This window comes from Corvus cornix, chromosome 12, assembly GCF_000738735.6.
Source record: "Corvus cornix cornix isolate S_Up_H32 chromosome 12, ASM73873v5, whole genome shotgun sequence".
NCBI lineage: Eukaryota > Metazoa > Chordata > Aves > Passeriformes > Corvidae > Corvus > Corvus cornix.
The window spans coordinates 10,710,131-10,729,647 of record NC_046342.1 but is presented as its reverse complement, the minus strand read 5'-3'; the positions used below and the strand labels follow the sequence as shown (position 1 = coordinate 10,729,647).

Sequence of the window (19,517 nt, the reverse complement as noted above, 5' to 3'; positions counted from 1 at the left end):
ACGTTTTTTCCTCTTTGCTGCTCTCCAGTGCTCCTTGACTTTTGCAGTTATCTAGTATTACACATGATGCTGGTTACTGCACCATCTCCCTGCTGCTCAGTACAAGTGTTCATACACAGATTCCTTCAGGTGCTATGAGACTGAAAGCTAATTTTCTGGCACAACAATTTGGGCTCATTACAATATTTCCCTGGAGCAAATCTGCTCAGAGTAGAAACAGAACTAGGAAGGGGCCACCGTAGAACACTACAGGATACAGGGTGAGCCAGATAAGCTCACCCTCTGCCCTGTCTGCTGATCCATGTTCTGTGATGAACATTGTGAAAATGAGAAGAAAAGGTGGTGTGGAAGCAGTCTGCTGTCACCAAGTTCCAGTGGGAAGAATGCAAAAGAACAGAAACATTGCACACGTTGGGCACAGAAAGTTTAAGCAATATCACAGGACACACAGTCCTAGGGAGAGGAGTAACCCGAGTGTTTAAGAGGAGCCATGTTGAAGAACCTTAAAAGGGTCAGAAAAGCTTCAAAAGCTTATGATGTCAGTGAGCAAGAGGTCAGATAACAGAGAATGAAGTTCTCTGTGCTGGCAACTAATATCTGACCTATGGGGAAGGAAAACTATCCGAAGGAAAAAATGAAATTAGGTATAGTGCTGGAAATAACAACCTCTCAAATAGATGTGAGATAGAATCAGATGTGTGAAGCCTGGCAAGATACTCAAGAAATGTTTACTTTAAGTGAGGGAGATTTGGGCTGTTTTGCCAGACTGGCTGGGTGCAAACTATCTCAATCCAGAGGTTGTACATCCTCTGTGTGCAGCCATTAGTGCCTCTGTGCCCGAGACACACCCTAACACATTCTGCTGAAGTGTTAATGATGCAATTAATTTGGGCAGAGCACCCCATAACACAGCTGTAGAGTCTGGAGATAAGTCTGACTGAGTTCCAATGTATTTTTTCCCAAGTGAATATGCACAGTCCCAGGCCTCCTGCATCTTCTGCATCCACTATATGTACTTACGTGCACAGATGTTGCACAATCGAATGGAATTTAACAGTGGCTTGCACATAGGCTCACACAGTCTTGAAAGGTACAGAAGAAACCCCCAGGTAAATAAAATGTGCCTCAAGAGAAAAGGAACCATATTAATTTAAAACCAAGCACAAGAAGAATGTACCTTTCCCCAGGAGGCAGTGCATTTGGAGAACTGAATCAGTTATCACAAAAATGTGTCATAACATGGGGACAAATAGACACAAAAAAATCAGGATGATCACCTTTGATCAAAACCCCTGTAGTTTAGGAAAAGAATACAAGGAAATTATAGTAATACTCATGAGTTACCTCTATAGGAGTCACTGATTCTATAGAAATTATTTTGTTCTTTTAATGATTCTTCCACCGTTCATTTTTCACCTCATGTAACACGGTCACTTACGTTTGCAGACCTCTGGAGAAGACATGGGTTTCCCTCTGTCTCGGTAAAAGCCTGGTTTGCACCTCTGGCACCGATGTCCCTCAGTGTTGTGCTTGCAGTTGTCACAGACTCCCCCACTGCGCTTCCCCGAGGCCAACCAAACGCTCAGATCGAAGTGGCAGCTCTCGGCGTGGTCGTGGCAGCGACACTCTGGTGAGGACAAGAGAATGGCCTTCAGGCTTTTATAACTGACACAGTAATCATGGCATCATTTTCCAAACCAATCTGGCAGTATTTTAAACCCTGCTAGAATTGGGAATGTGAGGGGATGTAGCTGCACAAAACCCAAATTTCTGGCTTGTAAATTCCACTCTCCGATAGCCCCAATGCAGAAAAACGACCTGCACACTGAAATTCTCTATCAATGACCAGAAATTTATCCCCAGTTTCTGTAATGGCATCATTACTCCAAATCACAGAAGTTGTGAGGGAGCTTTGCCTGCTGGCATGGTTAGTGCTCATCCTGAGAGCCTGGGTCAATAAATTCCCTTCCACTTACTTCTGCATTCATTTGGTGCCCCTGTTTTCCCATCTCCTGGCTTCCAAGGCTGGTCATTGTACAGCGGAGCACATTTCTCACAGTGGTCCCCTGCCGTGTTGTGTCTGCACACACACTTCCCATGGACCTGTCAGGGAAAAGAGAGTACGGTCAAATAGCTACAGGACAGGTGGAGTCTCCAGCAGCCTCATGATGAGGTGGGACTTCTGCACAATTCCCACACAGCTGCCTGGCTCTCTTAGGAAACCCTCAGAGCCTGGAGCTAAAATGTGTAGCTCTCTCTTCTCACAGTTATTAATGATGTAGAATTTTTTCCTGTATCTTACAAAATGCACATAGCAACAATTTAACTCTCAGTTGACTATTTAACTACTGCATCGATGAACAACCTCTAGACCCTAAATTGGGTAAGCTAACAGGTCTTATTTTGATTTACAAGTTCAGGGCAAGAGCATGCAAAGAGTATCAAATACACTCTGGGCTAGCAGAGCCAAGTTACAGGAGAGCACAGGCTGACAGAGGATGCTGGGCTCTGTCTTATTTGACATTAACACTGATCTGGAAGAGAGTGTAAATATAGGGAAGTGAAATTACCATGAATTACTAAATTATAAATTGTTAGACGAATGAACAAATAGTCCTGGACATCCTAGCACAGTTAAAAATGTAGCAAAAATACTAAAAATGGAAAAATACCAACCAGTACTCCCACAGAAAAGTAACCTAAAACCACACATTCTATGAGGAAAGCACTGATGTTTTAACTTAGGTACAATAGGTACCAGCCTGCCAACTTACATATGAATAAATATAAATTAGATTAGTAGAAAAGGCCCAGTAAAATTTTGGGCTATGGAAGTAAGAGCACTGTAACTCCACATGGACAGAAAGTTGTACCTGCAATGCTGTGTTCAGTTTTGAACATCTTACTACCAGATAAATGAAGAGTTAGAAGATGTTCAACAAAAATGAGCAAAAGCTGGCTGAAGAATGGGGCTTAAGTATATAAACCCATCTAAGCTAGAAAACAATACATAATATTTGATGTGCAAACAAAGTGCAAAAGGTCTTGACTAAGACTGGCTGAATAATTCTCTCTGACTATTTGTGTGAAAAATTACGTGAAGAAAGAACTTGCTTCCTTTGTACTTACCTGCCGTCATTGGAACACAATAGTGATTTTAAGTCATGGAAATACTCAAATACATATCAGGTTTGGAAGAAGGTATTCACACCAGAAACCAGAACTTAGAAACTGAGCTAGTCCAGCCTTCAAAGAGAAAGTTACTGTTGAAACTACGTCTGCTCTCAAGTCATTTTACACACCAGGAATAAAGCAGACAGATTCTGTAATATCAAGCCACACCTAAGAAGGGCCTTACAGGACGGTTTTTATGTTGTTGCTTGTTTTTATTTGGGTTTCTTTTTAGTAAAGAAATAGTATTCCAATATCTGCTTGCAAAGCCTCAGAGAAAGGATTTCACAGACAAATTTTTTTGAGAAAATATCAAGTATAGGGTGTGAGAGAAAGGGAAGGGTAGTACCGTAAGTCATGTTCTACATTTATCACAAGAGCAGCTGCTATTATGCCAGGAGACACTTGTCTAGAGCAGGAAATGCACAGAAATCTGGGATTAGAACCCTGTCCCTCCGTGGCCTGCTGAGGATCCTGAGCTCAGCACAGCTCTGCCCACTGCACATGAACACAAAAACCAAGACTGAAATTTCATTTTGACTGGGGTGTGAATTACCTTTAATCCTTTAATCTCACCATGAGCATGAGTTATGTTTTTCCATGGCCTTTCCTGAAAGTCAGGCTCTCCCTGCAGTCCCCCCTTTCCCCCATCTAACAGAGCAGGTTGCTCGGGATCAGGAGAGAGGCATCCAAAAGAGCGGTAGTGTGGACGTGCTCCCCTGCCCCCAAACTCATGTGCCTGCAGCAATTTGCTCTCTGCTGCCCTGGTTTCTAATCCTCCCCGAGCAGAAATGTGATGTAGCAAGCAGAGGGATCGGCTGCAGCTGATGCCATCGCCCTCCATGGCCAGCTGGCAGGGTCGCTGGCTCCTCACGGCACACTGAGCACAGAGCTCGGGCGGTGCGGCTCTGTCGGAGCCCACGCCAGCACCCCGGGGGACACGGCGCGTTGCACCTGCGTGGGGCCTCCCGGACCCTGCACAAGGAACCCACCCACCTTCAAGGCACTAAATGGGATGAGAAATTCAGAGACAAAGGCGGAAATACTAATACAACAGCATTGTGCTTTTCCCTGTTTGGGTGTGACATTTCAGGCTTTAAGTTCTCTCCTGTGGTCATAGGGGCTGCTCTTCAGAAGCCAGAGGACAGAGAAAAGGTAAAAATGAACCTGACCCAGAACTATAGATTGGAACATCTCCAGACTCCACCTGAACTTTAAAGCTCATTCTAAAATAGAGCATAACAAAATCCTGGCTCTCTTCGCTTCCTAGGAAATGCTTCTTGAAATGTATTTCTATGCAAAATCTGTAAGTTAGCCCATTTGATTTTTTAGAAATATATACAAAAGCTGTGTATTCACTATATTAAAAAAATTATATGAAAAATGCTGAGACTGTGCAGTTGGGAAATGGCAGAATTAAACCATGTAATCTTGTTTTAGCCTTGAATGACATGATCAAATATTCATTATTCCACAGGACCCTGCGCTTACAGTGCGCAGCACAGATGGTGTGAACACTTATGAACAATTATTCAGAAAAATAAATAGGAAAATTCAGTGAGAGAGGAAAGGAAAGGTCGAGTTATTCTTTGGAAAGTAGATGTGTTAGTTTGCTCACTGCCCACTGGTTCATTGTGTACTGTAGTTTGTGGCATGTTGTGAGCAGGACAGAGAAGAAGTTTCCTACCTGTGATCCCTGCTATGGAACAGCTACCAAATACATGTGGAAGGATGACTGGCTTAGACAAAAGGGCTGAAAAGCCAAGCAGACAGTCAGTAGGAGAGCCATCAAGCAGGCACAGGGAAACAGGGAAGCTGGCACGGAACTTCTTTTAGAAAGTGTTAGATTTGGGTACTAACCTTTTTTGTATAGGTTTAAGAACAAGGCAAAGAGAATTGATTGGTATTAGTACAGAGGTAAAGGAAAATGAAAGAGAAAGTAGTCTGCCATGGGTTGTCTGGGCATGGGAATCAAGGAATAGTTTTTTCCATGGAGAGTAACCTCATGTAGCATTCATAGGTGAAACAGCTGCAGAAGAGAGTGCAATATGAGGTGACAAGGAATTACAGAAAGGATTTGGACAGGAGAAGAGGGCAGAGATTAACAGCTCACACCAAACATGCAAGGAAAGTGATTAATGGATGTAAGTGGCCATCACAGAAAGACTGGTTAATGCAGGAAAAGCTGTGGAAGAGACCTGTTATGTTTAAGTGTGGGCTGAAATAAGGGTAGGTGATGTGGCTGTGAGTAAGGAGACAATTTGTTCTGTTAGAGAGGAAGAGATAGGAGAGGCAGCCAGAGACTAAAATCCAGGAAGGAACAAGAATGAAATACAGGAAACTGTGAGATAAAATAGGAAATGGGATATCTGCTTAGGGACAGGAGAATGTGAGAGTCACATTCAACACCAACACAAGGAGAGCAGGGGTGTCCCTGAGTTGTTATTCACTGCTGAAACAAGTGTGCATTTCCCTCACCAAAGTGTGACCAAAAAACTAGAAAATTGCAATCTCTACCAAATGCAAGATCTCAGGATGGACTGGATCTCACTGGAAGACAAAGATCATGCCAAGGAAGAGAAGATAATCAGACAAGTACAGATCCAGGGGAACTATGCTGACACTTTTCTATGCCCTAGAAAGCAGGGTCAGATTTACATGGCAATAATGATGATTAGTAAGTAGAGGATTGTCAGGAAGCAACAAGGACCAGTTGCTCTTTAAGGCCCAAAGAGCTGCAAGTTGAGGTTTTCAACAACAAAGGCTGTGCCCTTACTGAGGGGGAAATCATCCCAAGCACTGTGGGAAGAGCAGGGAGCTGGCACCGCAGTCCACTGACAGCCCAGAAACAAAAAGGAAAGGGAGTGGGGTAATTCAGGAGCAGCAAGAGACAGTCCAAGAAAGACACAACATGGATACAAAGGCCATTCAGAGGGCAGGATGAGAGACAAGCTACAGCACATGCCAGGGGAGAGTGCAAAGGGGCTACCATGAGAGAAGGCACAAACCTAGAGCAGAGCCCCAGTGTCCCCCCCAGGAAGCAGGGCCAGAGGCAGGGATGCAAACAGACACACCCAAAGCACAGTTCAAACACACAGTGAGAGAGAACCCAGGGCTGAGCTTAAATAGAATCCCCAAGCCAATGGACAGAGAGCACAGGTAAGAGTCCCAGGTGGGGCTGGTCAGGGCTGTTAAAGTTCTATTAGTGCCCTCAGGACACTAACAATAACACTTTGGTTGCCACTGGATTAATGTCATTGGAATCTTTAGGATATCAGACTACAAGGAGGCACCAGAGGTAAAAAATACTTCAGCTTTCTGCATTTGGAGCTGGCAGTCCAGGTGGAGGAAGCTTGAAATCAAGGTGTGAGCAACAGAGGCAAGATCCATGCCGCCAGTTAGGAAACCAGCCAGTTTTTAGCTAAAGCCTGAGTAGTTTATGACGCTGATTTACATGAATGCATATAAATGTATTGGTACAGCAGCTGAAAAATTGAGATCCAGGGGATTTTTGTCTCACTATATTTCACTTTATCCTTTGTTCCATAGGTAACACTGCATCACTTGACATATCCTGATCCTTAGATACAAAAGTGTTTAGGCCTGTATGGACTTCTACACTGTGCTTATTTCTGCAATATTTGAGTACTTTGGATACATTATGAAATTTATTTTTATGATACCTCCCTTCAACTGCTTTTCCTTATTACTCTGATAACTGTATTGTCTCTGAGGCTCTTTCCCATTCATTGTATTGAGAGTTCAGTTGCTCTGACAAATTTTTTTGAAACTGGATGGTGTCTTCCAAAGTTATTGTGGGGAATGGATCTGAGAAAAAAGATGCAGGCAGGCAGATTGTATGATTGTGTAAACCTTCCTATTTCATAATACGAGTCTGAAGTCCCGTGTGCATCACCTGGGACAGTTTGTGTTCTTGCAGTCTTGCTCTCCAAGTGCATTCAGTTGGGGTTGCTCCTGTCACTAACGCAGGCTGTCAGCTTTGAAAAATGAAAACTGTTGCTTTAAATGCTGATATTCTAGCTTCATCATGCTTCAAGGTTTCTAATCAATTTTGCAAAGGGTAGAGGTTTATAAACTGACATACCTGAATTTAGAGGATATTATTAGTCCAGGAAAGGAACACAAATATTTTGCTGTACCCAATCACCATCATACTGGCTTTAATGGCCATGTGAAAGCAAGTTCTGCTTTTGTATTTTGGTATAGCAGCTGTGTTCTTGGACTGTGGCTTCATGATGTAAACTTTTTTGGGGTAATCTCAATTTGAGACATTTCCTCACTACTTCTTTCTATGCTATCACCTACATCATGCCCTGAGTCGTGTATAAATTGGGCTGTAAAACCAAACCATGTTTGGAAAAAAGCTAAACCAAGGGGTTTTTTCCCTTGGCACTAGTATTTTTAATCTGGATTAATTCCCTCATCTGTCTCACAGTACAGTCATGCTGTTACAAGTCTGGTGGTGTTGCCAAAGGCTTTGATTTATACATCAACCCCCTGAGCAGCTTTGAATCAGGACATAGAGGAGGTTACAGCTTTGTGGATTTTAATGTCAGGATGATCAGTTCCAATCATTTAGCTTGACCTGCTATACTAAGTCATGAATTTCATCCAGTAGTTCTTCCACAGAGCTCTGTAACTTCGGGTGGATTTATAGCACATAGTGTAGAACTATATCCTGTTTTCATGCAACATTCCAAGAAATTACATGGTACTTAGTCACCTTTGACTGCACAAAGCTGCTTCACCTGAATTCTGATCCACAGTTGAGAAAGTGAGTGAAAGTTTTCCACCTCTTTGTCCTGCAGTTTTTAAATTTTTCTAAACTCTGTTCAGCTTTGTATAAATACCTGAAGCCTCTCACCTTCTCTCTGCCCATTTAGTTTCTTTACCTATTGTCCTTTCAGTAAACGCTGTGGTTGTTGCTCCTCCTCCTGGGCTACTCTCAGTCTGTTTGGGGGCTTTTTTCCTAATGTATGAAGGTTAAATTTGGAAGCCTTCCAGGTCAGAGCAACTGCTGCTGATTTGGAAAAAATGTTTGCCTTTGGACTCTCTATTCACGCTGCAATGTCATCAGAGAAATTTGGGATACAGCAGTTTTCAATGACATCAGAGGCTATCCTTTACCTGCTTGTAGTAAAGTGACTCTTCCTGGGTCATTTTGCTTGGGTAAATGAAAGAGTGTCTGCTATTCTGCTTTGTTTCTCTTACAGTTCAAATGGGCTCTGTGGTCTCTCCAATGAAAAGACATATCCATGCAGATTTATAAGAAATACTTCAATATCAAGTCCTAAGGAGAGCACATACAACTTACAAGAGGCCAAACTAAAAATTTCCTTCAACTTTTTCAAAGTCGCAGAGAGAATCAGTGATTTGGGAGGAAGTCCCAGATTATAGTGCCTGCTGTGGGCAGATGGACAGCTCAAATTCCTGCTCTAATCAGGAATGAGAAAAGCCATTATTTTCCTCTCTCACTTGCTGTTTTGTGGGAAAAGGTCTAACACGTGTATATGTCTGAAAACTAGTACACATATGGGTGTTTTCTGAGGGAACTGAGTTTCTGGCTCATACTTGGTGATTTTGGCAAATTACATCTGCAGGAACTTGAAGGATAAGTAGAGCTGTAGACACTTGTGGCAGAGCCAACTGAGCCCATACAGGTTTTGATCTCCATAGCAGTGAGTGAGTGAATGAGCTGCTGCTGGTTCCAAATTCACTGAATTGGTAATGGTGGAGAAAAATCAGTGATAGTGTTTAGCTGAGTATTCAGACTGACATCCCTAAGAACTTTTTCAACAGTAACAGGAGATAAACAGGATAAATAGACAGGAAGGGGTACAAAATTCATGTTTTCATGTTTCATGTGAGGGGATATCACTCAGCCTGTGACAGTTTCAAGACACAGCTCCACCCTCTGCCTGAATTCACCTCCCTCAGGCTTTACACACACCTGGCTGTCCCTCAGTCCATATTTCATTCTGCTTTCTTATTGTTTTCTTTCTGAATTCTACCTTGATTATTACTGATTTTGGGGGCAAGCTTATTTTTGCCTGAGGTGCCGGTAACTCCGTTATGAATCTGTAACAAATTGCACATGATAAACAGCTGTCAGGCTGAAATGCAGCATCTGAATTGCAGCAGGTCACCAGCTCTTGGTGAGTGTCTTAAGAATGGAGGAAGCAGAAAGGGAAAGAGACTCAGTATTTCAAGAAGTGAATGCCTGAATCACAGCATAATGAGTAAATACCACTGTTCAAACCTCCTGAAAGTGAATGGCATGTCTTGCATCTCTGAGTTCTGGGCACAGCTGGAATCAGATAATGTGAAAACTTAGCTGGGGCTTATGAATAGAACTGCACAAGATACCTGAAGAGGAGGTAGATAATATTTTCAAGGGTTACCATAGCCTGGTCACCTAGAAAATTGATGTGAAAAAGCAGGTTTTACCTTACGTAACCTTCATTATGCCAAACAAGGAATCCTACTTAGAACCAGATCCTGCTCCCTTTGAAGTAAGTGGAAAACTTTCCATTTGCTTCATTGTGGAGGATCAGGCCCACAGGGAGTCTAGTTTGTCTCTGTAAACAGGATAAAGAAGCAAAAGAAACATCCGAGGCCACTTGTAAGAATTTCCTGGCAGTGTAGGTACCAATAATTAACAAGTAAAAATAAAAACCCTAATGCTTTATACAAAAACATTTTAATCCACATTTGCTTTCCTCTTTCCATACTTACTTCTCACGGGCTAGAAAGAGCATTGTGAAATATTTGGCAGTCAAGAAGGACTTTGGTCTAGATTCTATGTTCTGTCCATATGCACTTTCTGCTTTGTAAACTTTGTTCTGGAAGCGCCTCTGGACTCAGCTAAAATGGGTCATCAAAGCAGATCCTAAACCTGACAGCTCTGTGGAGACACACATAACTTTGTACATCCTGCAGTGTCAATACCTTGGACAGGATTATGTTCTGTTGCATCCAACCATAGAACAAGACTAGATGCATTCAGCTGGCCGGGTCCTGGCAGTTATAACAGCATATTGATGCCCTCCATTTAAAAACAAAAAGCTTCTCTAGTTTCTCTGGCAAAATACTATCTCAATAATTTCCTTTATTGTCCGAGGAAGTATTTGTAAGAGTTTGAAAAATGCAGGCTGTTATATTCAGAAAAGAGAATACTGCCCTTAGCTACCTTAAGAAGCTATTGAAGTTGGGTGAGGAATGACATCTCTGTGTCTCCTTTCTTTTTGGTCTGAGGAAGCCAAGAAAACATCACTGTCAATAGCAACAAACCCCACATTCAAGATATGTTTGTCCTGAAATTTCTTGCCTATTTACAGCTCCCATCCTCATTTCTCAAAGTTTTCCTCCTATCCAACATGATATTCTCAGTAGTTCCTACAGGAAATGCCATCTAGATAAGTTGTGTTGAAGTGGGTGCATGGCTTGTTTAAAAAAAAAAAGGCCCACAGAAAGAGTAATTATTAGTGGTTTGCTGCCAAAATAAGAGGTCAGATAATTTTTTCACTGGATCCCATGAGCCTATTTTGAATCTCACTGTATTTTCACAAACTTATGACTAGAAATATGCATGAAACAACGTAGGATTTCAAGCTATGAGGAATGATGCACCATTTGGACGTTTGGTTTACAATCTGCAGTTTTCTTGTATCCATTTGTTGCTATGACACTGTGGCATCTGTGACATTTTTTCTCCCAGAGCTGCAATTCTTATTGGCAGCCTCTGTGGAGAAGCCAGAAGCTGAGTAGGTTGCCATGACTGAAGTGACAGATAAACTCATCATTGATACCCATAGATCATCCAGTCCCTCCAAAATAGTGCTGAAAAATATTGGTTCAAAAGCATCAAGAAATTTGCTTTAATTTTCTCCATTATTTAGCCTCCATGCAGTATCAATTTAGCAGTCTTAGTAGTATTAAAATGGAAGAGATTTCTCTCAGAGTAAGAAGAGCAGACTTACAACTTAATAAGACCCAAGTGCAGAATGATCTCAGATTTTGGGCCTATCCCATGTCAAACAATTACAGTTGTTTTCTACATGAAATTGGTTTTGTTTTTGTTAACTACAGAAGATAAACACATCATAGGAGGACTATGATCAATTAAGAGGCTGAAACTCATATTACTTAAGACTTTCCGTGGAGGTCTTTATTTTTTGCATCATTTTATTTAATTACCTAACAGCAGCCCAGGAAACATAAAGCTGCTCTGCCTTCAATCTGTGACATCATCCACACCACTCACAATTAAAACTCTGTGTCTTGGGACTTGTTCTGCCTATGTGTACCTTTAGATGTGGCCTGTGGATTGAATCAGATTATTTCTGGATGTGCCTTGTTTGTAACATCTTTTCCACACCCTGTTTTGTGTGGGTCACCATTACCATGTGACTGAAAGCAGAGCACCGTTCCTCTGCCAAGAAATTGCAAAATGGCAAAGATTTTTTTGCAGTTTAGTTTGGCTGATAGGAACTGTATCATTGGTATTCAACAGCAAAGGCTTTTTCCTCCTGCTTGTAGGCAAGGAGATTACTGTACTGCAAGCCAAGAAGTTACACACTTACATAAACTCCCTCATGCTGGCTGTGTAAACCAAACCCTGAGATCTGGACCTATGTGAACTCTCCCATCACCACTGCAAGAGCATCATTGGTAAGTATTAGATAAAATATAAAAGGATCCAGGGAACTGGGTCTTCCAGGAGTGGGTTTTCTTTTGTATTTGAGAAAGACTTAGGTTGTAATGTCTAAAGCACAGAAAAGATGAGCACAGTAACATGATCATCTTTACTCCAGGCTTGTGTGACCTGGGAGTAGAATTTTAAGTTTTTACCACCTAGGGTTTCACACTTCTCTGGTTAGTACAAAAAATAGAACCTAAGGAAGGATATGGTAAAAACCTTTCAATCATATCTGCAGAAGGAGGATCAACTGCTCACTTTGGTCATTGGGGAGGAGGGGACAAGAAGGAATCACCTTAATTTGCAGCAGAGATTATTTAGGTGGGCACTAAAGAAGAGCTTGAATGTACTTTGTCAGGAAAATCTCATTCCACAAGTGTTCACTAGTGAATGGTTTAGGTGTGCTTGATCATACATTTATGTGAGGACACAAACCAGCCCACTTGTGGTCTTTTCCGGGCCTCTTCTAGCATTCTAGAGGCAGTTAAAACTACAGAAGGCTTTTCTTATTTTTTGCACAGCTGTGTTTGAATCCTTGCTTAGACAAAGACTTGATAATATCTGTGTGAATCATGTGCTGCATCCACCCTCTCTCTCCTGGGACATGAGTCACTCATGAAGTGAATTTCATCAAAACTATTTCACCTTCTGCCCCGTGAAGTCATTGATGGCACAAAAAGATTCTATTCCCTTGTGACCAGTGGGAAAAATATCCAGTCATAGTTTACAGTGGTTATGCTGGTAACATACACAATATCGTGTTTTCCTTTTCTGATGGGCAGAATGTTTATTTTTCTACCAGCTGCATTCACTTAGTGTGTTATTCATCTATTTGATTTCACTATGTGTATATTTAACAGTTTGCAGTAAGGATGATGCACTCTTTAAACAGCTTTTCTCCACACAGTTATGATTTAAGTGAGTCTATATTGTTTGAATCTGATAGTATCACATAGTGTAGCTGAATCTTGGATTTATACCACAGATGGTACAGATTCAGAAATTATTTGAAAGTCATACAGTCCTAATTATCTTACAATATCTACCTCTGGACCTAGAAAAGTTGAAAGGAAGACAATGAATGCACATTCCAAAATAACATAAGCCAAAATGTCAAGTGTACCATATATCTAAAGGGACAGAAATTAGCTTAGGATGTTTTTCTTGAGTCTTTTATGTCAGAGTGTACCAGGGACTAGAATTCTAAGGGTTATTTGGGTTTTCAAAACCCGAGACAGAGACTTCTGGATCCAGGAGAGATATTTATTGACTAGTTTAAAGTGGCTTGAATTCCGTCTCTGATGTATGTGTCTAGATATTTGATTAGATTAAACCTCCCCATAACTGTTATTACACTTCTCTACACAATGCTTGCAGCTAAATCAAAAAGGAGTCATCAGTCATTCCTTCTGAATTTCAATGTCTGAGTTTGCATTCACACTCAACTCCTCTTGTGCACATCCTGAGTCAAATGCAGATAAAAGTCTGAACAGGGTAGGGATACTCCAAATATTACAGAACAATTTTACTACAAGGTTTGGCTTTTTTTTAAAAAAAATTCTAACTCATTTAAAGATGCATGGATAAGAGAGTAGGGGAGTGGAAATTATTTTCACATCCTGAACACTGTTGTCTCTGTTATGAAAGTAACAAGAACACAGAAGGTTGAAAGCCTAAAAGTGACGGCTGAAACCCTAAGTATGACAGAACTGCTCATGTCTCACAAACTCAGAAAATCTGAGATCTGAGATCTGAGGTTGAAATTATGCTCAGGGCAGACTTTGCATCAAAGATATTAGTTCAGTTCTGTGCAGGCATATTCACTATATTTGGGGTTGAATCTCTGTTCCAATGACAAAGGCCACTTTCAATTTATAGCTATCTTGAGGTCCAGAGATTTTAGCAATGCAGTTATTATGCATGAAACTGTAGAAAGGAGTATAGAAAATATTTTCCCAGAGTGGTGTAGGTTTCACTAATGTGGATTGACTGTGCTGCCCTTTTTTTGGATAGGCTTAGGGAGGCTGAGACAGCATCACACACAAAATAAACATTTAGGCTGAGGCAACAGAAGCAAGTAGCAAGTCTAGGAAGCTGGTAAATGTCTGGAACTCACCATGTTCTCCATGACTCCCGTCCTGTTGGCAAGCTCACATTCCTCTGCATGCCCATTGCAAAAGCAGCTTCCCCGGATGATCAGGTCATAAATAGCATAGTGGGCGAATCTCTGGGGTTTCTCTACCACTCCTGAGCCATGGCATGGACATTCCTGTCTTTTTAACAGAAGCAGGCGGAGGTTGGTGAGCTTCAGGAGATCCTGAGCCTCAGGACTGTAAGGGTCTTCAATCTTGTTAGCCGGACTTAAGGCACGATAAATCACCTGAAAGAGACAAGGTTGACATCCCAGAACACATACAGGACTCTGCATACACAGCAAATATCCCAAGATGATCTTCAGGAAAAAGCAGTAGTTCCTATTTAGAAGACTCTGCATAAGCAGTTGTGGGGCTGTGGCTGATCCCAGAGCATCACAGCTGAGTTACCACCAGCTGGCCAAGCCTCAGCAAGTGACTGTGTCCCTGCTTTCATGCCATCTCAGGTGTGAGATGGGAGAAGCCTTCATTTAAACATCACTCCCTGGGGTTACTGAGCCCTGTCACTTCTTGCAGTTCAGCCAATATGTCAAGGGACAAGATAAGTCCACTTCATTATGTTTCTGAGCCAAGTGACAACAGTGTCACTCAGAGAAATCCAAGGTTTATTGGCATAACTGCACTGTTAATGGATCCCAATTTCTGAAACCATTTTAGCAGCATGGCTTTAGCATGAGTTCTAGAGTCAGGTAAACTAAGGCACTAATCTGTGAAAGAAGTGGAAACTGTGATCAGACTTTTTACTCGGTCACTTGAACTATGCTGGAAACACAACTCAGCTTAGGGCAAGTGAGCACTGAGAGAACCCTGTGTGCAAACAAAGCCAGGTGGTTTGCTCCTTAGAGGCAGCTACAGAGCAGTGAGTTCACAGCACCCAAGGTGCTTGGTGCCTGCTGGCTGTCTGTAGGTTGTTACACTTTTGTCACAGCATTTTTGCTGTTTGGTAGTTCTCCAGAGCAGCAACAGTTGGGTTTTGAGCATCACAGTTCTAATTTGGTGTTTAACAGTGACTGTTGTATTTTAGCTCATCACCACTCTATCCTTCTCTGTCTCTCAGGGTGTGCTTGTTTCTGTTGCTTTTGGGAGAGGTTGATAGTGGAGGGCTGCACCACAGTCCTTGCCAGCAAAACAGAGATCTGTTAGCACTGTTTCCAGGCTTAGATGTGCTAACTCCAATTTGACAGTTGTTTTCTCCTCTGCTTGAGCTTTTCCATCATGGCAGCGGGACTTGCCCTTGGGATTCTTTAGCCCTGCTTTATAAGTGGTCACAGTATCTGTCTGACTCACTCTCTTAGTACTAGCCATGTGAAATCTTTGTTTCCATAGGGATTCCCTCTTTCTTTCTCTCTCTCAGTTTTTCTTTTTCTTTCTTCCTGGTTAACTCATCTGTTTAAATACTTGTAGCATTTTGTACTTTTGCTCCTTTTTGCTTGCAGAAGCCACAAAAGAGCTTGTGGTATATGCCTAGGAGATAGCTCTGTTGTATGTTGATGGCACATGGGAAGAGAAATCCCCTTAATTAACAGGATCAGCTGGCAGGCTTCACAGAGAACTCAGGTACCTCTCCCACCTGTCCACAGTGTTTTCTATTTGGTAAGCTCTATTCTTTTTTTTCTTTTAATTCTCTTCTCTTATATGGTCAGCTACTTACAAAGCTGCAGGCAGCCCTGCTTGGTGGGATCAGAGATGCCCACAGTTCCTTGTTTGATAGAGCTGTGGGCAGATTGCCCAGGCTATGCAATGCAGGTGCCTGCATTCCCCTGACCAATGAAGCCATGACAAAATAGCCCAAGCATTTCCACCCCTATGTCTACATTCCCCTGGTCAATGGAACCATAAGCAAATGGCTCATTCTGTTTTGCCCAGGTGACCAGCATTCCCCTTACTTATGGATTCACAGGACAAAGACCAAATCCCCATATCTGTCCAGTTCCCCTAATCCAGGATGATCTGAGATTTTAGTGGAAACCATTTTATGAACCCTCTCTCTTTCCCAGTCCCCCGTGGACCACACAGAGGTGGAGTGCCTCTCAGAGTCCAGAGTGCCTGATTGTGTACTGACACACACATCTCCTTCCCACGTGGTCAGTTAAACTAAGACCAAGGCAGAGAACTGGGTGGAACAGTGCTGCAGAGCCTGCTGAGCTCAGAGATCTCAAAGAATGGTTAAAAGTCCCTGTGAAACTGTTTAAATTGGCATAAACCAGAGGAATCGAGGGTAAAGCGGTCTATTTAGTCACTGGCTTTTACAAGCTCTATTCTCACACTTAGCATTCTTGTCTATGGTTTCTCTAATATACATGCTTAGTAAAAATGGTATCTCCTTTCAGATGGATCTCCAGAGGATAGCCACCAGATAAGTGGCTTGAGAACATAAATGCTAGAGGTACTTTGCTACAGAAAATAGACATCAGAAAGGTAATTGACAAAGCACTGGTTTCTGCAGGATCTGCTCTGGTCCTGCCAGTGACCTCCTTATACAAGGCTGGGCAAGAGGCCTCGCATCTCTGTGCCAGAGATCCCAGCTGTGAACAGCTATGGGACTCCTCAAAGGAGACAGAGAGGAGGGGTGAATGAGGTGAAGAACAAGAGTTTTCACTGGGTCTCTCTGAAAAAAATCAGCAGATAATGGCCAAAAGGTTTATTTTACTTTCTGGCACTATACATCTTCTTGATAGCAACAGTCTTGCACTGTATTATAGTAACTGTAAAGAAAATACTGTGCACTACTAGAAACCTATTTTGTACATGGCATGACAAGTTTAAACAGATGGATTCATATTTTGGGGTCTCCAGTCAATTATCCGTCCTCCCCATGTCTTAATTGGCATTCTGAGAGCACTGAGTTCTTTAGGCAAAGAGCAGCTGTCAGGGGCTCTTCTCTCAGCAAAGGGCCACTTGCTTTCACCAAGCTGTTTTGTTTCTTATTTCTTTGCTTGACAGCTTAGAAAAAGGTTTGGTTTCCTGTGGCTTTATTGTTTTGCAAATATTTTCATTTCTGGCCTTGCCTCTCTTGAGAGGAGTTGCTTTGGCATTTTCCATACCCCATTAGAACACTGAACATCATTTGTGAGTAGAGACATTAATAGCTTGGAAGTCCCATAGGGATTGTGGCATCCTTTTAAGACAAAAACAGTATTCCATTCCAGCTGAGGTACAAGAGTTTGCTTGTATGATTAATTCATTAGACATTTCTGTCTGGAATAAGCTCACCGGTGAGACTAGATTTGCTTGTCCTTATTTCTCCCAAGGCAAGTCTTGTTAAGTGTTAAAGATCTGATTTGGGTGACATAACACTAGCGAGGTCTTCTGGGAGCTGCACTTAAATGTTCTTCTAGGATTCAACCTCCAGTAAGGAATTAACCTTCCTCAGCTTTGTAAAAATCAAAGACATTTTGATCAGCAGATATGTTGTGCCAATAGAAGTAGGTTTAGGTGAGCTACATTTTGCACAGAGGTAGCAGTTTTATTTCATACTTATATCAATTTAGCAGTTTTATTTCACATATGCATAAAACTGGAAAATGGAATTTCTCTCTCTCGTCCCTTCTGGATGTCCCATTCTCCTTGAAATTTTGGTGGTTAAAATTATTGGGCACAGGAAATCATGTAAGGTAATCACCATCTCTTGCCTCATTTTTAATACTTGATTGAATGTTTCTTCTGACATTAGAGTGCCAGTCATAAAGTGGTTCCTTAACATATAGCTTGCCCTACTGTCAAGAACAAGATGTTAGTATCCATAATTTCTCCTCATTAGTCTACTGTATGTATTGATTCAAGTAATTCTAGATTGGGATAAAATTTTTTAAAGGAATTGGTATCTCGCCTTACATGCCAGGAATTACTTTTGCATAAATGCATAACTTAACTATAAATAAATAACCCAACAAAACCAACTCCCTAAACTTTTTTTCTGTGTAATAAATGCATGATTATGTTTTAAATAAATGTGTTCGGGTTTATAGTTTCCCTAAGGAAAAATAGATCCTAAATTAAGAGACAGATATGTATGGGTTGATAATTTTGCATGATTTAGGAAAGAATTTTATTTCTTTAAAAAAGGAAAAGGTGTCACTTCAATAAAAATACAGAGTTGGGAATGCAATTATTTGGTCATAGCCCCAGCACAATTGCTCAGCAAGTACTAGGGTCTAATGCTGTTCTGGACTGATTTCAGTAGAAACTCAGTTTTATGTATTGTTTTCTTTCCGTAAAAATGGGATATGGGTATTCAAGTACTTTGTGCAATGGGAGGAATATTAATAAACTTGTATCTGGAAAATTTCAATGAGAATTCCTGGAGATGGGTGTTCATAGATGTAAGTTTAGTAATTACAGGCAAAAGATAAGAGTCTGGCCATCTCAGCCATTGATGCATGAATGTACTAAAGATTAGATTATAAATGGATCTAAGTATTAGTTAACTCCTAGAGTCATGAGCTGTAGGAAGAGACCTTTCCACTTTTTCCACTTTTTCCACCTTTTCACTGTGTTATTTGTTCCTTTTATTTCAGTTCACAAGGTTTGTAATTCGAAAGCCTATGAAGCAAATTCTGTCTATACAGATAGACATTTGACTTCTGCCTTTTGCAGAAAGGCAGAAATAATATTATTTTTTCATTTCCCAGAGATACTGTGTGAATTTTCAGTTTTGCATTACATTCATGTAAAAGACATAAAGAGAGTATAATGAAAAAGAAGTGTTTTCTTTTAATTAAGATGCAAGCTTTGAAAAGAGTTTCCCATGTTTTTCAATGTAAAGCTATTTCTCATCTGATGAAATCTCTATCTGGTAGCAAGCTCTGTTCTTTTTTTGCTGTATCAGACTGCCCTGAAATCTCCCAGTTGTTTCGCTAAACATCAGTATGCAGCTGTCATAAAAGTAGCATAGGCGCAGCTGCAGAAGAAAATCTGATGGTGATTGAGTCTGCTTAGGGACACCCTGGAAATCTTTCCATTGAACTGGGTGGAAGTTGAGGGTGTTCAGCACCTCTGTAATTTAACCCTTTGTGGAAATACATCCTGGGTCACGAGTTTCTCTTATAATCAGGAGCTGGCACTGGAGCCGAATGCTGAGTAGGACATTCATGCTTATCTGCATATCTGCCATCGAGCGCATATTTGTCATTCTCATTCTCAAAAGTCAATCAGCTGCGCCTCAAAAAAATGGTCACTACCCTGTCCTCTCCTGACCTTCCTAAGAGCAAGGAAGTCTGGAAAATGCTGTAAGTGTGCAAAGCTAAAAAAGGCAGCCACTGTTAGATGACTGGTATTGCTATACACAAGCTGACACAGCCTCACATTGTTTTATCACCAATCAAGAGATCATCTTCATTTCAGAGACAGTGTCTCAGATTTTTGATTTCTTGCCATAGGTTTTGCTTCTCCATTCCTGATGCATCTAATTCTGTTTTCTTAACCTGATCTTCCAGCCAGTATTAGCCAGAAAAGATGTGGACACAACAAATGTT

The 19,517-nt window shown here is 41.4% G+C and overlaps 1 protein-coding gene across 1 annotated transcript in view; it reads right to left on the bottom strand.

The window, feature by feature from the left end:
* The window catches only part of LOC104683304 (netrin-4-like), a 46,464-nt gene that overhangs the window by 12,174 nt on the left and 14,773 nt on the right, over positions 1-19,517 (bottom strand). The window contains exons 4-6 of the mRNA XM_039559143.1: positions 14,007-14,270; positions 1,977-2,103; positions 1,439-1,627 (exon numbers count right to left, since the gene is read on the bottom strand). Of these exons, the coding sequence (XP_039415077.1) occupies positions 1,439-1,627; positions 1,977-2,103; positions 14,007-14,270 (580 nt within the window). The remainder of the gene's footprint in view (positions 1-1,438; positions 1,628-1,976; positions 2,104-14,006; positions 14,271-19,517) is intronic.